Source organism: Equus asinus, chromosome 4 (assembly GCF_041296235.1).
Source record: "Equus asinus isolate D_3611 breed Donkey chromosome 4, EquAss-T2T_v2, whole genome shotgun sequence".
NCBI classification, from domain to species: Eukaryota; Metazoa; Chordata; class Mammalia; order Perissodactyla; family Equidae; genus Equus; species Equus asinus.
Window position 1 is genome coordinate 116,289,257 of NC_091793.1, and position 18,158 is coordinate 116,307,414.

General features: G+C 41.8%; 1 protein-coding gene across 1 annotated transcript in view; it reads right to left on the reverse strand.

Moving 5' to 3' along the window:
• The window catches only part of PDE11A (phosphodiesterase 11A), a 383,893-nt gene extending 366,554 nt beyond the window's left edge, over positions 1-17,339 (reverse strand). Inside the window, exon 1 of the mRNA XM_014834082.3 lies at positions 16,088-17,339. Coding sequence (XP_014689568.3) covers positions 16,088-16,999 — 912 coding nt within the window. The 5' untranslated portion in view covers positions 17,000-17,339. The remainder of the gene's footprint in view (positions 1-16,087) is intronic.
• Between the last annotated feature and the right edge of the window lie 819 nt (positions 17,340-18,158).

Genomic DNA, 18,158 nt, shown 5'->3' on the forward strand with positions numbered 1-18,158 from the left:
AATTTCCCTGTCACTTGTTCTACTTAGAACGTACTTGAGGAGCAAGGTCTTTTTCATACTGCAAGGCATTGACCCACAGGAAATAAATTACAACCAAGGGCCACATGGGGTAACAATTTGAAACGTAATTAAAATCTATGTGTTTTGAAAGAAAGACAAATATTTCATGTATCTGATTTTAAAATTAAAAAGAAAGATACAATCACAGGCCACATGGAAGTAAAAAAGAAACTCAATTGTTTTCTGAGGGAGGCCTATGAGATTTTAAAATTGGATTTGGAAATTAAAAATTAGGAACAAACACTTATTTCATGTTATATCCATTTTATGTTAAGGTCAGTAATGTCAGAGAGGACACGAAGAGGACAGAGAGAAAAGAAGAAAGAGTAAGGAAAAAAGACAGACAGGCAAGGTAAAGGGCAGGAGGCGGGAATGCAGGAAAAGGAGGAGGGAGAGGGTTAGCTGGCAGGGACAGGAGGAAGGAAAGGAAATATAGGAAAACAGAGGAAAAAGAAAGAGGTTGAGGCAAGCCAGAGGTTCAGAGAATTCTGAAATATGTCAGCTAAATGAGTTTGTTGACACTATTGCTCCACTGAGTCTTGGAGCATTAACGATTGTGATCACTGTCATTGGAAATGTCATTTAACTATTTAACACAACTGGTCACAGATGACTTTAGAAGAATTGCATACTTCTCAAAGGATTGAATATTTTCTAGGGTAATGATAGATAATTCAAATAAAAATATCTAGAGTCCAGAAAAGAATCCGACAATCTTGGAGTATGCTTCCTGGAAACAAGTACAGACTAGAGAAACATAAACACTTTTGGTTCTTTGGGGGGAAATGGAAGTAGTGGTGGTGATGGTGCATTTGCGTTCATCAAAGGCTTGGTGCTGGGCTCTCTGTATACACTAATTTGGTTTAAATTACCAGCCCTAAATCAGAGAGCTCCCAGTCTGACCTTCTGTATTCTCTCTAGCGAATCATTCTGCCTTTCCTAAAACAAATCACTACTGCCATTTAAATAAACATATAAAAAGCAGAATACATCTCCTTTGCTCTAATATTGCCATTATTAACTACATAATCACTATTTTCCCAAAGCCCCAGGCCTGTTATATTAGTCATAGTCAATACTTTTTTTCTCTTGCTTTCATCCTCTCAACGCTGCTAATTCCTCTTCTCTATTGGTAATAGATGAATTGTTTGGTTCCCTGTACCTTCATCTCTCTAACATTCACCGCCCGGACCACTATAGCCCCATTACCTGACCACTTTACCTGGGAACCCAACTCATCCCTATGTATGAAAAATTGAAAGGACTTTTGGCCTCTAAGTGGCCTAATCCAGCATTATTAGCTAAACCCCGGTCTTAATCTGACCTTGTAACCTAGTACTATTACCTAGGCCACATGCCCTTGTGACCAAATTCTTAACATTTTTCCTCACTTATTCATATAACCAATATTTACTGAGTACCTAACTACTACATGTTATGCACTGTGCTACAAATGGGGAGTGCTATAAAGTCAAGAAAGTTATAGCATCTGCCTTCTAGGAGTTCACAATTTAATGGAGAGAAAGATAGGTGAGCCAAAATTTAAATTACTGAAAATGTAATGAATAGCAAGAGTCCTACGGGCAAAGTGCTATGGGAGTAAGTAGAAAAAAAATAACTTCCACAAGAAGTTTGCCATCCTCGTTATTTATTCTGACAGTTCAAGGCACAGTATAGGCACCATTCTGAGATGGCTGTATGGGTGTACATCCAGTGCAGTCACATAGGGCCCCACAATGAGGAGGGCCTTCCCTACTTGAAGTTTAAGTTGAATTTGTGCTTTGTCCATGAAGTCTAGAGGAGCATGCCCCAGGGGCTCACACACAGTTCAGCCTCTGATGCGTTCTCAGCCTCACTGTTCCAGCCCCAGGACCTCTGCCTCTTTTTGTCCAGGGCTGCAACACAATCAGGTTGACAGAGGGGGCTCATGTTCTGCTGTTGCCCTCCACTCCCAATGAGGTCATGGGCATGGGCATGGGGAGGGTCAAGGGCCCTGCAGTGTTTCAAGGAGGGACAGGTGCTCGCCATCCCCACCCCAGGCTGACAGCACCATGGCAGGTTCAGTAAGCAACTCTGTGGGGGCCTCTCACCCACCCCTGATCCAGGTATGGAGCACGTTCTGCCACAGAGGTTGCAATCATTTAGGGTTGCCCATATGTCCTGGATTGGGGTGGCTGTCCTGGGGAAGCTGGCCCAGAGGAAGGGGAGATCAATTTCTCTACCCCATGCCAAGACTCCCATTTTCATTTTTTACTAGGTCTCACAAATTGTGTAGCTATGTCTGGCCTCACCCTTTGTCCTTGTAATCCTCAGACCTTTGAGCTTAGAGACAACAACCTCTTTAGCAAATTTCCTGCCTTCAGAGAAAAATTAGGACTTCAGAGTCCTAATCTCCAATTCATTCTCAACAATGAAAAACAGCAAGAATCCTTTCCGTAGGGGCCGGCCCAGTGGTGTAGTGGTTAAGTTCGTGCACTCTGCTTCAGTGGCCCAGGCCGCAGGTTCAGAACCCAGGGCAGACATACACACTGCTCATCAAGCCATGCTGTGGCAGCATCCCACATACAAAATAGAGGAAGATTGGCACAGATGTTAGCTCAGCAATGATGTTCCTCAAACAAAAAGAGGAAGATTGGCAACAGATGTTAGCTCAAGGACAATCTTCCTCACCAAAAAAAAAAGGAAAAAAAATGCATGTTATCCAAAAAAAAGAAAAATCCTTTCCCCATGGCCTTCTGATCCCCTTTTCCAAAGCCTAGCTGATTTTCCTTCTCATATCTTGTTGTGGGTAATTAATCATACACATAAGCCAGCCTGTGGAAACCAGGAGGATCTACTGGAGAAGATGGCTCACCACTTGAAGGTCCTGGACTTTGAGCTGCCTGTAGTGACTGGATGGGACTTGGAGCTGGGATGCACTTTAGGGCAGGACTAAGCCACAATTGCCAGGCTCCCTGCAGTTAGGTATGGCCACATGCCTGAGTTCTAGAGTCTAGAAAGACAATGAAATGGGAACAGGAAATGATATGTGCCACTTCCAGACCTGACCCAAAAAATCCTCCCACTTCAATTGTCCATTTCTCTCTCCCCTCATCTGCTGACCAGATGTTGAAGCCCCGAGTTGAAGGTATGGAGACCCAGGAAGGAAAGAATCCCCTCTTGAAGGAGAGCTACCCATCATTGAGGAAGACCTGTGCAGAGCTTCAGAAGAGTGAGAAATAAGCTTCTGTTGTGTTACCACTGTGCCACTGAACTTAGAAGGTACATCTCTTAAAGTAACCTACAGTTACCCTTAACTATTAATGAATATATATGTGGAAATTTTGGAAAAATACATAAAAGGAAACAAAATAAAGGAGAAAAATTACTCTTCAGACCGCAAATCTGAGATCACCTCTATTAACGTTTTGGCATATCATCTTTCAGCCTTTCCCCAGGCACCATTCCAATTACTTTTTACTGAGTCCTCACAATGTAACAAACAGCATGTTAAGCACTTTTCATAAATAATTTTATTTAATTCAACCTTTTAAAATAGGTATCATTATCCTCATTTTAGGATTGCGGAAACTAACAACTACAGAAGTAAAATATGACACAACTCTTAGGTGGTGGGACTGGGAATCAAATCCAATCTGTTTGATTCTGAACTCAAGCCATTCTCTCATGCTTTTATTGCTGTGATTGTTAAGAAAACTGGGATGCCATGGTCTTCTAATATGCTTTGTTCACTTAATATTTTGTGAGCAATTTCCTCTGATCAAATATTCCATTTTATGATGTATCATAATCTATTTATCCAACCCTCTAGTTGGATGTTTGGATTGATAATTTTACATTATTAAATAATACTACAATGAGTATTCATATAGACAAATCTTTGCACATACCCATAAATATTTCATTAGGGTAATCTGGAAGTGCTACATTAGTAGTTATGAATATTCTCAAGGCAGTACATGGTTGTTGGCAAATTGTCTTACATCAGTGGTTTCCAAAAAGTGGGCGTGGGGATGTTGCCCCCAGGGGACATTTAACAATGTCCAGAGACATTAATTGTCACAACTGGGCAAGCATTTAGTGGGTAGACACCAGGGATGCTATTAAACATCTTATAATGCACAGGTCAGTCCCCCAACCCCCTAACAAAGAATTATCTGGTCTAAAATGTCAATAGTGACACTGTTGAGAAACTCTAACCTACATAATGGTTCCATGAGTACGTGTCAGTCTTGAGACGAAATAAAAACTATAATAGGGCTCTTCTCTTCATTCAAACACGATTTACAAAGGACCTACTATATGCCAGATCTACTATAGAGCCAGAAGCTAGCATTCAAGGAGGAGGATCTGATCAATAGCCAAAAGTAAAGAGAGGAGGCAGCTTAGGAGTAAATTTTGGCTTCAATTGCTAAAGAGAAAACATATCTATTTAATTTTATACCTTCATATCTTTCTATATAATTTTACATTAAATAATTTACATATAGCACAACCAGAAGGATCTACAACTAGAATATACAACTAGGTATGGGGGGCCTTTGGGGAGAAGAAGAGGAAAAACATATAATAATTTCCATATAATTTGCATTAAATTATACAGCCTCACAAGGTTCCTATGAGAAATGATTAATATTATTATATTGCTTCATACATGAATGCTTGATCCTGATTATTTCAAGGCTGTCTCTAAAGAATAAAACTGGTTGTTTCTTCAACAGAATCCCAAGGTCTTAAGTATGAAACATGCCTACGATGACAGGGGCTCCTCTTTCCCCAGCTGACTTTTTTGTCCTTTAACATAGCAGATCATCTCAATTCAGTTCATCAGAGGTGGAAAAATGTTTTCCTGCCCTTTCTATTTTAAATTATAGGCACTCCCTGAGTGTCAGTTCCTTTCCGGCTTTCCTTCCCACAGCAGGCATGGCAAAAAGGTGAGACTAAATCAGAAACGGTTCCTCTTGTTTCTTCATTTAAGAAATAGACGGCAAAGGAGAGGAGAGGGGAGAGATACCTCAGCTCCCAGCTGTGCTATCAGCCTCCCCTCCAGAGATTCTGTGCTCCTCTGCCCACTTGGTCAATGCCTAGCAGATTCACTGCCACTGGCTCCTCTCCTCCTTGCTTCTCTGCATGATAATCTCTGGGCCGTGATAAAAAAGAGAAGCTATGGCTGTCCCGGGCTTTCAACGCCAGTGCTCACAGAAGAGCAAGTGAGAAAAGAATCTGACCCCAGTCTCACATACCTGAAGAAAAAAAGAAGCCAGCCTTAACAGCTGTGCAGAGCATACACCCTCTCACTTAGTGGTCTTCTGGAAGCAAAAGGAGGAAGAGGCTGAGGGGAAAATGTGGGTACCCCACAAAGGTGGCCATTTGAGACAGGGGATTATGGCTTCACTTTTCCAGAGGACCTTATGCAGAAAAGAATAAAAATCCAGACTGGTTTCCTTAGCAACCCTGGGATAATCTTTCCCACAATGTCCCAAGCCTACGGTTCTTAATTCCATTACAGCCGTTATTAAAACTTTAAATATGCAATCAGGTACATTAAGTTGCCAAATATCCATAAAAACTATTAGCTCGTTAAACTGTGCACAGCCATTTAAATGAAAAAGGAGTACCATCCAATTGCTTTAAATTGAAAAAAGTACAGGTTAAAACATTCTGATAATCTGATAAATTAATATTGGCAGCATAAGTACAAAAAGGATAACACATAGTATTAAAATTAACACCACGTCCAAACAGAAAACATAAAATAAAGAAAGCCTATCTTTGATTTGGTAAATAGTCAACACGTTTAAAATAAAATTGTGTATAGATTCCACCTAGCCTAATAAATTATTAGAGCCTGATTAGAAACACTGAGGTTTAGTGTTCATTTATCCTTTAATGTCAGTGGCTAGAATTTATTTTACAAGTACTGGATCCAAATCCCGTCATTTTTTAAAAATGCCCAGGATTTTGAGAATTAAACTACAAATGATCAATCTGGAGACTTCATATGTGAATTTATAGCACAGAAACCCAATGGATACTTGGGGATTACATATTATACTAGAAAAATAGGCATACTGATCGACAGTAAAAAAATTTAACATCACTTTTTTTATGATTGTCATATGAAGAATATGTATTATGGTCAGTAAATGACAGTCTAATGTTCATTAAAGCACTTGATTACATTTCAAAGTAATCATTACCTGTGCATAAGGCATCATGTATGTGTGGTGCATACATGGTGTATGTGTTAAAATGTACCCGGGATTTATTTGAATCAGGTATGGTAAGACATGCAGATATGGAAATGACTGTCATCAAGAAAGATGTTTATAGTCACAAATACCTAGAAACAGGAGGCACAGTGTACCACGCAGAGCCACATGGGGACGGGCCAGGGTCCGTCAGAAGGCAGAAGGGAAGAGGGCAGAGCGTGGCCTAGAGCCTTTACTGGGGTTCTCTCTGGAAGGAATAGGTGAAGGACGGTAGGTTCCCTGAGTCAGACTAGGATTGGATAGTTGGAATAATTTCGATGGACTCTGGACTCTAGGGTGCTCCCTTGTTGCCCAGTACCTGGGCCTGGGATGACTTAGGGCAAGGGGAATACTGGCTTGGTGTGTGAGAGTTTGATAAAGGAGAGAGTTGAGGATGTGGGCTCTGGGTTGGTTGGTTTGTATATCAAAGGCATGCTTGCAGGGCAGTAGTTGCTATCTCCAGTCATTTGCAAGCCCTGGGAAGGAAAATCTCTCTGGGATCAAGGCCCCAAACACCAGAATATCAAGAATACAGAAAATAGGGGCCAGCCCGGTGGTGCAACAGTTAAGTTCACACGTTCCACTTCAGCGGCCCAGGGTTTGCTGGTTCGGATCCCGGGTGCGGACATGGCACTGCTTGACAAGCCATGCTGTGGCAGGCGTCCCACAAATAAAGTAGAGGAAGATGGGCACGGATATTAGCTCAGGACCGGTCTTCTTCAGCAAAAAGAGAGGAAGATTGGCAGCAGTTAGCTCAGGGCTAATCTTCCTCAAAAAGAAAAAAATACACAAAATGAGATGATATAGTCAATACAAGTACTACCACATCTTAAGTCAAAATTCTCCTTTATGTGCAAAGTCCTTTCCAGGGCCAGGCCCTGTGAATAAAGCCTGTTGGACTATGCACTTAAAAATATTAATAAAGCCTTGCATTTCTTACTTTATCCTTTTGAATATGTCTTCCCATTATCTCACTAGAATCTAATGATTAGATTTAATGATTAGATCCTTACAAAAAACATGTTCAGACATATTATCCCTATGTTATAGCTGAAAAAACTAAGGGAGAACTGGAAATAGAATCTAAAATTCCTATCCCCAAATCTAGAGCAAGTTCTTTTATACTCTGATGTCTTTTACAGTTTAACAAAGTGACTTGTAATCTAAGAATTCAATTCTCAAACAAATAGGCTTGACCGGGTAGTGCAGGGAAAAGGTTCCATGAACTAGACCAAAGTCATCCCTTCTCTGCAGGAGTGTTTGGCCCAGGCTACCTCCTATAGGGTTTCTTCTGGGAAACAGGAGATTGGGAATGAACAGAATTACTTGGAGAGAATAAGACAGCCAAATACCATGATGGCATTTCTGAACTCATTTTCAACAGACTTCAATCACTATGCTCTATATACTGACGGAATTTAGTGTTGACGTCAAAGAAGGATATTCCTACCTGACTTGGCCTCTACTCACACTTACATTCCTGGTGAGTAAACTAATATCCCTGGTGACTCTGGATAGTCCCCATTTGGCTCTCCAGATGCCCTTGCCACCTTTCTCTGCCCTATTCTATGCCAGAAGGCTGAATCCTATGAACTGCTGCACCAGGGCTTCCTTTGCCCTCTTGGCCTCAACCAGGGCTGGGCTCAACCAATGAGTGGCACTGACAGGAGGTAGAGGGTGTGAGGAGGGTAACATTTCTATGGCTCCCTCTTGTCCAGGTCATCGTTTGCCGGTGGCTGAGTTTCTCCCTCCAGGGCCACAGCTCTGGCTCTCCCCTCCACTGGAGCTCTTTCTCAGGGCTCTGCTAGTTGCACCCTCCTCTTTAGATCTAGGGGTAGCAGTCAATTTCTATACAACAAGAGTAGCTGTTCTGTTGATGCTTAAAAAGTTTATTATTTCATCTGGGAGGTGAGACAAGGAGGAGGTGTAGCAACCAGCCCAATTTATTGGTGACAACTATAAGGAACAGAAGGGAAGGAGATGGTTCTCACTTGGACACGCCCCATGGAATGGACATCTAATAACTACAACTTGGAAAGGGTAGGATATAAAGGCAACCATCTCAGAAGTTTGAACTTTATGAAAGCTTCTGAGAGTATGTGAAACACAAGATAAATAACCAATAAACTTGAAAGTGCACTGCTCCTGAAAAATAATTATAAGGTTGGTCAGTATAAAAATAGGGCTTCATAAGGCCCATTATAAATAGTTATAAGGTTGGTCAATATAATCTCCCATACCTGAAAGGATGTTCAAAGAAAAAATCCTAAGTCTGCAAGGCCTAATGCCAGAAGGAGTGTTTTACCTTCAATAAGCTGTATTGTATGAATGGGGTAGTCAGGAGAAAACTAGAAAATTCAGTTAGCCAAAATGGTCATGCTCCATCCTATGCTTTGCCTAGAAGAAGCTGGCAGTGGGCTGCTGCTAGTTGTTTCTATTTGGTCAGTGGCAGTCTGCTTTCTATATAACATGGTCTCCACATGGAATGCAGTAAAAGAAAAAAACAAAAAAAGCAATGGAGGGGGCAGGAAGGTAGGGGTCCAGCAATTAAAATGAAGATATGATTAATACAGAAAAGCAATTCAGATAATTCACCAGTTATCTGGGCTTCATGAGCCCTATTTAAAAAAAAAGTCTACAAAATAAGGTCCAAAGAGTTAAAAGATGCATTCAAGAGATGAAATGAGAAGTCATGATCATGATCTTGAGTTCAAAGCCTAGAGGTCATTTAAGTACCCAAATACTTAGAATACTAAGAAAATAGAAAGGAACACATTAAAGCATTACAGAAGTCCAAAGTGGGGAGAGCTCATGTCCAGTTTGGGTGAGATGGGGCAGGGATTCCAAGAGTTTCCTGAAGATGGGCTTTGTGGGGTGACAGGATTTGAACTGGCAGAGAAAAAGGGAGGGCAGAGGGATGGATGTGAGTGTGCATACAATAGGTAATGGTCAGTAGAGGCCACACTGGGAGTGGCCGGGCATGAAAGTACTGCAGCTGAAGATCTCAGTTTGAATCCCAGCTCCCGCACTTACCAGCTGAGCGACTTTGAGCAAATTACTTAACCCCTCCAAGCCTCAGTTTCTCCTCCTGCAAAATGGGGATAGTAATAGCTACCTCTGGGGATTAGTGAGAGAATTAAAAGAGGCAATGCTTGCTAATGACCTGATCCCTAGCTCATAGTTAGTGCTCCAGAAATGCAGTAATTGTTAATCAACAGTGGAGCTTCAGTTTCCCTTCTAGCATTACGTTTAATTTTTTAAAAAATTGACACCCTAAAGAGGTATCCCAAAGGTTCCTCATTTTTTCACTCAGGTGAAAAAATATTTTTTGTTCTAAATTTACAACAGCCTAAAGCTATACTTTATGATAGGAAACAGAATTTATCATTAATGTGTGAAACCAGTGTTCAGTCATTGAAAGCAACCAACTAATAAGAAACCCTTGGAATTATAGAAAATATGCATTTTTCTAATGCCATGAAAACTGCTTTACTCTTTTAATCCTAAAAATAATAAATAAATAAACAAATTTAGCCTGAATGCCTATAAATGACCAGGAACCAAAGTTTCTCCTAAAATACTATAAATGCAACCCACTAGTTTATGACTAAACTGCTTTTTTATGATTCATATTCCACTTTGCGAAAGAATGTGGTTATACTGCAAAACACCACCCTTAAAATAAGTGAGTAAAGTAGCAAGGAGTGGACCTCAAGGATCTTGTTGACTTTCCCATAAAACAACTCAAAGCTATTTCAGAAGAAAGCTTCATGTGACTCTTCAACACTATATTAAACATGAAACACTCACTTCCAAATTAAGCCAGCCTTGTAAATAAACAGGTGACCCAAACCTCAGGAACCAAAATAAAGTGGTCAGATTAGTAAACATTTAGCTTATGGGGTGGGAAAAAATTAAGTTAACCTTAAATTACCTCCCCATGATTCTGTAGGAACTGTACTTTTTTGTAATCTATCCTCATGTACAAAGCAGCAAATGCAATTTGTCACTGTGTTTATCGTGATCGTGTGTCTGTCAGGAAGAGGGGCTGAAACAGCAAATGTTTCCTGCTTTGAGCACAAAATCAATCCTGGTTCTGGGCTAGTGAACACGTCTGTGGGCTTGGGGGAATTTCTAAAACCTTTGTGCAAAGCTGAAATAAGGTTTCACAAAACACCTTTATAATATAGTGTTGGAGTGGGATCAACATCTGCCTTTTATGCAAATCTCAGTAAATGCGTCACAGAACTGTAGACCCATGGCTGTCGGCACTAGCTCACCAAGCAATGAATTCATCACTGAATTTTCTGGATACATGAAATTAATCCCTTCTGAGACCAAAGACTTTTAAATGTAGTTATTTCAATGGAGATCACTCTAAAATGAAACAAGTGAAAATGAATTATTAAATATCATTTGTATTATCTAATAATAATAAGTATATAATACAGTATTGTACAATGCATTCTTAAATACAACTTTCTGTATAATGTTTTGCTTTGTTTTCCATCTCCTTTCTTCAAGGATTAGCAATCAGCTCTCCCTTCTTACATCATGAGAAGGCAGAGCAAGATCTGAATGAGCAAAGATGGAGAAAGAGTAGTCATGGCAGAAAGGATGAAAAGCACAGAAATAGAAAAGCACTATCTAGGCATTGAAAATGGCATGTAATCTAATTAGGATGGAGCTGAGGCCATGTGAAAGCAGTAGACACTAGGCTAGAATAAAACTGAACTTCTCCACCTAAAACTCAATACGACTCAGAATCAGCACTTCATGGGCACGTGACCAGTGCACTTGCTCAGCAGCCCCCTGCTTGAGTTTAACGCTGTGCTGTGTGAAATTCTTAATAATTTTATCTGTGAATTTGTGTTTTATAAGTGAAGTCCAATGGGACAAAGGCATACGAGCCCAGAGCTGGGAACCTCGGCTCACATTCAGTCTCCCCTCTCACTGCCTGCCCAGGAGATTCTTGGTCACTGATCCCTGCTCCCTAGTGTCCTGGACCACACCCAGCCTACCCCTCAATCCTGCCCTGGAACTGGGAGCCACAACCAGGTCACACTGGTTGGGGAAGAGGGCCCACATTCCACATCTGCCATTGCCCTCTGCTCCTGGTTGGGGTCTGGGTGGGACTGTAGGGAGGGTCAGTTGCATGCCCCACACTACCACAGGGAGGAGCAAGGCTGTGGTCATCCCCACCCAGAGCTGGCACCACTATGGCGCATTCAGCAAGCCACTCAGTATGTCTGCTGTGAGTAGGGGCAGCACACCTTGGGAATGGAAGATTAACTTCTCCACCTCCAGGCAGGGTTCCACTTTATCATTTTGCATCAAGCTCCACAAATTATATGTGACTCCACTTAGAATCTTGACTTAACCAGTTTCTCTTCCTGCTTTTTATCACGGCATCACCTTCTCCATATCACCCAGGTTTAGAATCTCTGAGTCACCACTGACTTCCTTCACTCCCAGCCCAGATCCACACCTGCAGGACATCTCCCATCTGTCCCCTGCTGTCCATTCCTGCTGCTCCTGCTTTAGTTCACTGGTTCATCATGGCTCCACCAGACCATCATAATAGACTCCTGGTTATTTTCACAGCTTTGGGCCTCCCCTTGTTCAACCCATTCAGCCACTGTCACCAGGTTGCCCAAAACACCTCTCTGATCATGCTAAAAGGTTTTTTTAGGGCTCCCTGCAGCCTGCTGTTAGTGAAGCTCAGGTTCTTTACTCAGGCAGTCAAGATCCTTTCTTCTTTTGCTCTTACCTTGCTTTTGCATCTTCATTATATAGCATATGCAATACTTTGGCCAAATTAAATCAAGCACTGTCCCCTATACATATTTTGGGCTTGCTCATTATCATGTCTCTGCAGAAGCCATTTTGCTGTACCTGGATCACTTCCCCACACCCCCACAACCATCTCCAACAGGGAAATCTAACCCTTTTCCCAGCTTGAATGGCACCTCCTCCATGAAGTCTTCCATTTTCTTCTGCGACTAATACCATTTAGTTTGTGTTATTTATTAAGTATAGCTGGGCATTAGTTGTTTGTGAATCGTATGCTCTTTGACTATGAGTACTTGGAAGGCAAGAAGCATGTCCTCTCAACATTTGTGCACCTAAGACCCCCATCCCAGGCCTTAGGTATAATAGGCACTCAGTGTATGTTTGTTGGAACTAATGAACAAATGAATCTGTTGTGTAAACAGAGCAGGTTTTCTGAAGGCCTGGCACACCTGTAACCCTTCTGCGTCATCCCCTTTCCTTCTCTCAGCTCACCTAACAAAACATCCTGGCTGCTCTTTAAGCCCATCAAACACCTGTATCATCATTATCAACACTAACAAAAATATAATCTCACACTTTTTATTAATGTTTAAAGTGCTATATTCTGAACGCTTAGAATAATCTCAAGGAGAACACCTGTTACTTGAGTGCTCTTCTTTTCAACCTCTTGAGGGCAATTTTTTCATTACTATATTAAAGTGGGCTGTTTAATAACTTATAACTGTCAGGGAAAAAGATAAATTACAGTCACTATGATCCATACTGGATACCTAAAATGAATTTTTTTTCCACTTGCTATTCTTTATTTGTCTCCTAATTTCAAGTCTGTTTTTTAGGACTAATTGAGGAAAGTAATGAAAAATAATGAAATAAACTGAGGAGTTTTTTTGCTGTCAAAACTTTTATTTAACTTTAGTACTTCATTAAATAGTCTACCCTTGACTCAAAAATGCCATGCTTATTATCATAATTTCATAAGTGTCTTTAATGCATTTCTCTCACTCATATTCTGAACCTCCAAGAGGATCATCAATCTAATTATCAAATGATTAAATTTTGAAACTGTGTGATAATTTCATCTCCTGAAGAAATAAAAGTACACTAATTGAATCGGAGCAAGAAATATCTTTAAAATATAGCAGTTAATAAAGAATCAGGGAGGATGGTTATATTTTTACATAGAAACTTTAAGATGTTTACATATATGATCAGAATTACAACAATATCATGATAAAAGAACATGAATTTGGAAGGTTGTCAGTTTTCATTAAGATAAATCTATAACAGCATGAAACGGAAAGGCTGGGGAAAATACTAGAACTTGAGAAGGATGTAATATTAATACAACTCTATAAAAACTTCATATTGCATGTGTTTTCCAGAGGAACAAATTGTAGAACTTTTGATAGGCTAGGATATGATCAAGGGTTATCAATCACATTTAGAAGAATCATAAGTAGAGGGTGGAAGAGTACATATTTCTATATTCCTTGAATGTAAAGCTGGTTCTAAAACATTTAATTTAAGGGTGGAGCATAGTTCAGGGAAAGATTAGGCTGGTCAAAATGTGCTGAGTTCACATCTCAGTCCCAGATTAGAAGAAAAACAATTGAAAATGAGATAAAGAGAAAGAAAAAGAATACTATCAAACTAGATACATCATCATCATCATCATCATCAACTGTTACCACTTCCTGAGTAATTGCAATGTGCCAGGTACTGTTTTAGGGGCTTTAATGCAATGTCGCATTTTATTTTCAAAACAATAATCTTTGCCACATAGGTGTTATTATTCCCATTTTGCAGATGAGTAAATTGAGACTCGGAGAATCAAGAAATTCCTCCAAGGTCACACTAGTGGTGACTGCTGTGTACCACAATAAAGAACAAAAGTAGTTTTATTGAAGAAGAGTAGCATAAGTAAAACGAAGAAAAACACACCAGGTTAAAAATATATAAATATATAGTAGAAACCAATGGGTAAAGAAAAGAGAAACTTTCTAAGCAGATCAAAACAAAGACAAGGAATGAACCAAGATCTTAAATTCTACAACAACCCAGTTTTTACAGCCATCATTACTACTCTGGGGGAAAAAAACAAACTCTCCTTTCCTAAATTCAGCTTCCAAATATTAAAAGGCAACTTTACTTTATACTCCGTCTCCAGAGTAAGAGTAGGGCCCAGAAGAAACATCAGCTGCTGAAAACCTGATTTTCTCTGTCTTTAATAACACCTCTGGTCACAATTCTAGGTGGCAGGAAGACAAGTTAACTGCTACGGAAGCTGGGAATTATGCTCTTGAAGAAAAGGTAGTCTATGAGCAATATTAAATAAAAGTCAGGAGCTGAAGGAGGAGAGCAAGAAATAAAAGTTATAGAAATGGGAGAAAATCAACTGGGAAAGAATTAAAAAAGTAAAGGCAATAAAGAGAAAAGACAGCAATCCCAGACTATAACAAGTATCATTCAAATAGGAAAGGATTTTTTTAGCCCAAGCACACAATAAGGATGTGGAAATCATGGGAAAGAGAAGAGCTTGTGATTGTTCGACTTTTTACAGATTCTTCAACATATCAATTATTAAATGCTTTTATTTCTTCCCATGGCTTTCTAGGATTGTAGAGAAATTGACACTTGTTAAAGATCATTCATTGGTTGCTTGACTTAAACCTATCAAATCTTCAAGAAGGATAATAATGAATAATGCACCTAATCAATAACAAAAGGTCAACGAAAATAGTATTCTCACAAGCATCTCTTAATATTGAAGTGTTATATTGACAGACAACTCACAAAAAACGTGAAACTTGGGTTTAGTACAAGCTAGTCAATTTTCTATGTAAAATTCTTAACTTTCAGATAAAATAGAGAAAATTTTACTTTTAGTGTCCTTCCCACCACTTTTGCTATTCTGATTAACAGCAACCAAACTCTAGAGAAACATGTAGTTCTATTAGACAACTGGAAGAAGTGCTCATCAAATGACCACAAAACTTTCATAACCAAGAATAAGAACTTTAATTCTTATAAACCCTGAAGAAGTCTCATAGAAAGTGGCATCCAGTTTCATCATGTTCAGTGAAAAGATACTGAAGAAATTAGAACTGACTGGCTTTTGGATCTGGCATCTGATATCAAGTTCAAATCACTGTGAAAACGAAAGGCTTAGAAATACCAGACAACAGCATTTTGGGTTCCCTTTTCCACTTGAAACTAGCATGTTTATCCTGCTGATTGCCTTTGGAGTTACTAGAAAATTATCAATTTTTTTGTTTGTTTCACAAACTAAAAACCTATTTGCTCAGTCCTGTCAAAAGCTGACTACAGATAATGCTGTATCAAGCCTAAAGATAAATACCCCCTCTATTTGTCCAATCTCTCTAAACTCAACAACAGAAACAGTTAAAACACGTGCTAAAAGGCACAAATGGGTCAGACCCCCATTCTTTCCTGACTTTCCACTCTTCCTCTTCTTCCCTACCTTGGAACTCATGCAAATGTAAACTAGAAAAGAGGACAGGGAAGTAGTTAGGCACTTTGTTCCTTTTCAAACCTTGAATGAGAATGAAATGTGTGACGGTCCCAAAAAGACATCAGAGACACCAACATGCCCGTTTTTCTCAGACTAACACTGGAATTCTGGAGTAGACATCTCTTTCTAGTACCTTGCAAATGCACTCTGAAACCATACACTGATATTCTTAAAGACAAAGTATCTTGACAGAGAAACACGTGGTATTATTAGGTACAAAATGTAGCCCTTGTGATATGTGAATTTTCCAGTCACTGTGTGTTAGGAAAAGACCATTACATCAAGGATGGTGTAGTAACATTCTAACTAGCCTAAACTCAGAAGGCATTTAAAAACAAAGATTCGTATTAGAAAGAGTCTAAATTAATGTGTTCCCAGATGCCAAAGGGTAACTGAAGTCTTGGCTCCCAGGCCAGTGGGGCTGTGGAAGGGGGACAATGCAAAGTCCTACCTGGTAGGCATCAGGAATGTTGACCGTTTCTCCATGCTCCCCGACATAGCCAATGATGCCTTTGCCCCAGGGGACCTGCACCTCGTTTGAGTTCTCTGTGCTGCTGCAGGGCAGCAGTGGGGTTCCTGCATGCACATCAAAGAATTTGGAGACCAAGCTCTTCTTGCCAGCAGCTGCCCCTTCCACCAGGAAGAGAGAGCAGCGGTCAGCATCCACCATGAGGCAGACAAAGATGAGGATCTTGCAGCTCAGGCTGGTAAGATCAAGGTCATTGGAGATATCCTTGACCAGTTCCAGGAAGAACTGACGCTCATTATGCTTTTTGAGGTGGCACTTGTAGTCCATGGCCGTAGGGGGGTACTGAGGCAGATTCACTCTTGATTCCAGCAGGGCACTGAGAATGTGGGCTGTAGTGGGGGGCAAGGAGCTGGCCTTCCGGAGAAGTGCCCTCCGCCGCACACTGCTCAGCGGCTCCTGGGCCCGGGAGGTCACCTGTTCATCGTAGGTCCTGTTCACATGGATGGCCTTGGAGCGGGCAAAAGTCTTCCTTAGCTCTTTCTGAGAAGCTCTCCGCTGCAGGCTCCCATCGCCCCGGTTGCCACTGGCCCAGCTAGGACTCAGGGGGCTCCCACAACCGTCCCCACCACCCAGAGTGGGCTGGCTATTGGCAGAGCCATTTGGTCCAGTGTCACCACAAATGCTACTGCTGCCTTTGCCAGCACTGTGACCCAAGCTGCTGGTGCCTGCCAGTGGGGGCCTTGGGCCTAAAGCCCCCTGACTCTGACTGTGCCTCTGCAGCCACTTCTCCACCATCTCTTGTTTCCCCTTCCGCATCAAGTAATCTTCAAACAACTCTGGGTGCCTGTCCAGGAAAGTTTCCACCTCCCCAAAGTCCAGGTGGGAGGATGTCATGGTCCCAGACACGGCTTTCTTGCCTCTCTACACCTGGACCAAATGTTTACCTGCCCCAGCTCTCTAGCTGGTCCTGCACATGTCTACCCCCACCAGTATTCCCAGCTCCCAGCTTGGTGACGAGATTCTGCGGAGCAGTGGAATCCCAGCTGGGAAGTGCCCCTTCCTTCCGGCTCAGAGAGGGACTGGCACGAAACCGCCCCCTCGTCCTGCTACTCCTGCTCCGAACAGGTGCCCCACTGAGCTGCTGCCGAGGCCCCAGATCCTGTTCTGGAAACCCGGAGCTATCGCTGCTCTTGCTCTGACTGCCGCCGCCGCCGCCGCCGCCGCTGCTGTAACCGGATGAGTGGACCACTGTGAAAGGGAGGTAGGGCAGGACACGCCCCTGAGTGAGGCACGGAGCCCGGAGGGAGGAGAGAGGTGGGAGGAGGGAGACGCCAGCACTGGACCAGCCAAAGTCCACGGCCCAGGAAGCCAGGCGGTTCCTGGAAGTGTCTCTGGACGGCTGGAATCGGCGCCTGGGAACACGGCTGACTGCTGACTGGAACACGATTAGAGAGGGGAAACGCACCTTGTTCCTTCCCCCTCCTTCCTTCCTTACCTCCCCAGCCCTCCCTATTCCCCACCCCTTAATCCTCCAGCGTTTCAAGGAGGCCCAGCGGGAGCCCAGTGGGAGCCCAAGTACGAGGAAGTGTTGATGTTTTGCAGGGATCAGACACAGAAGCTGACTCCGTCCGAGGAAATGGAGATGCTCAGAGACAGGCAGGGTTATTTTTCTGGGATGTGAGTGTGAACTGTTGGTTCCTATGATTCCTGGGACTGCCTGCTAGCACTGCCCAGCTTCTTGTGGGCATTCAGTAAATATTAATGGAACTAGATTGATCCGAAATTAGCAAATTAAGTTCTCTATCTGAGCAATTCACTGGCTTTAAACAAATTCATGGAGCTGGGGGGAGAGGGGGAATACATAGAGGGAGGATGTAAAACAGTTACCTGGATTAGGGAGACCCTCCCTAGCAGGGACATACAGCAACGTGTACTTGAGGGCCTCAGGGGGCTTCCTTCTAAGTTAGTCCTGCATATTGGGTGGTTTCTCTTCTTTTCATGAACAGCTTACCATCTCTTCCTTCTTTCTCCACTCAGTCTGGCAAAGCCACCA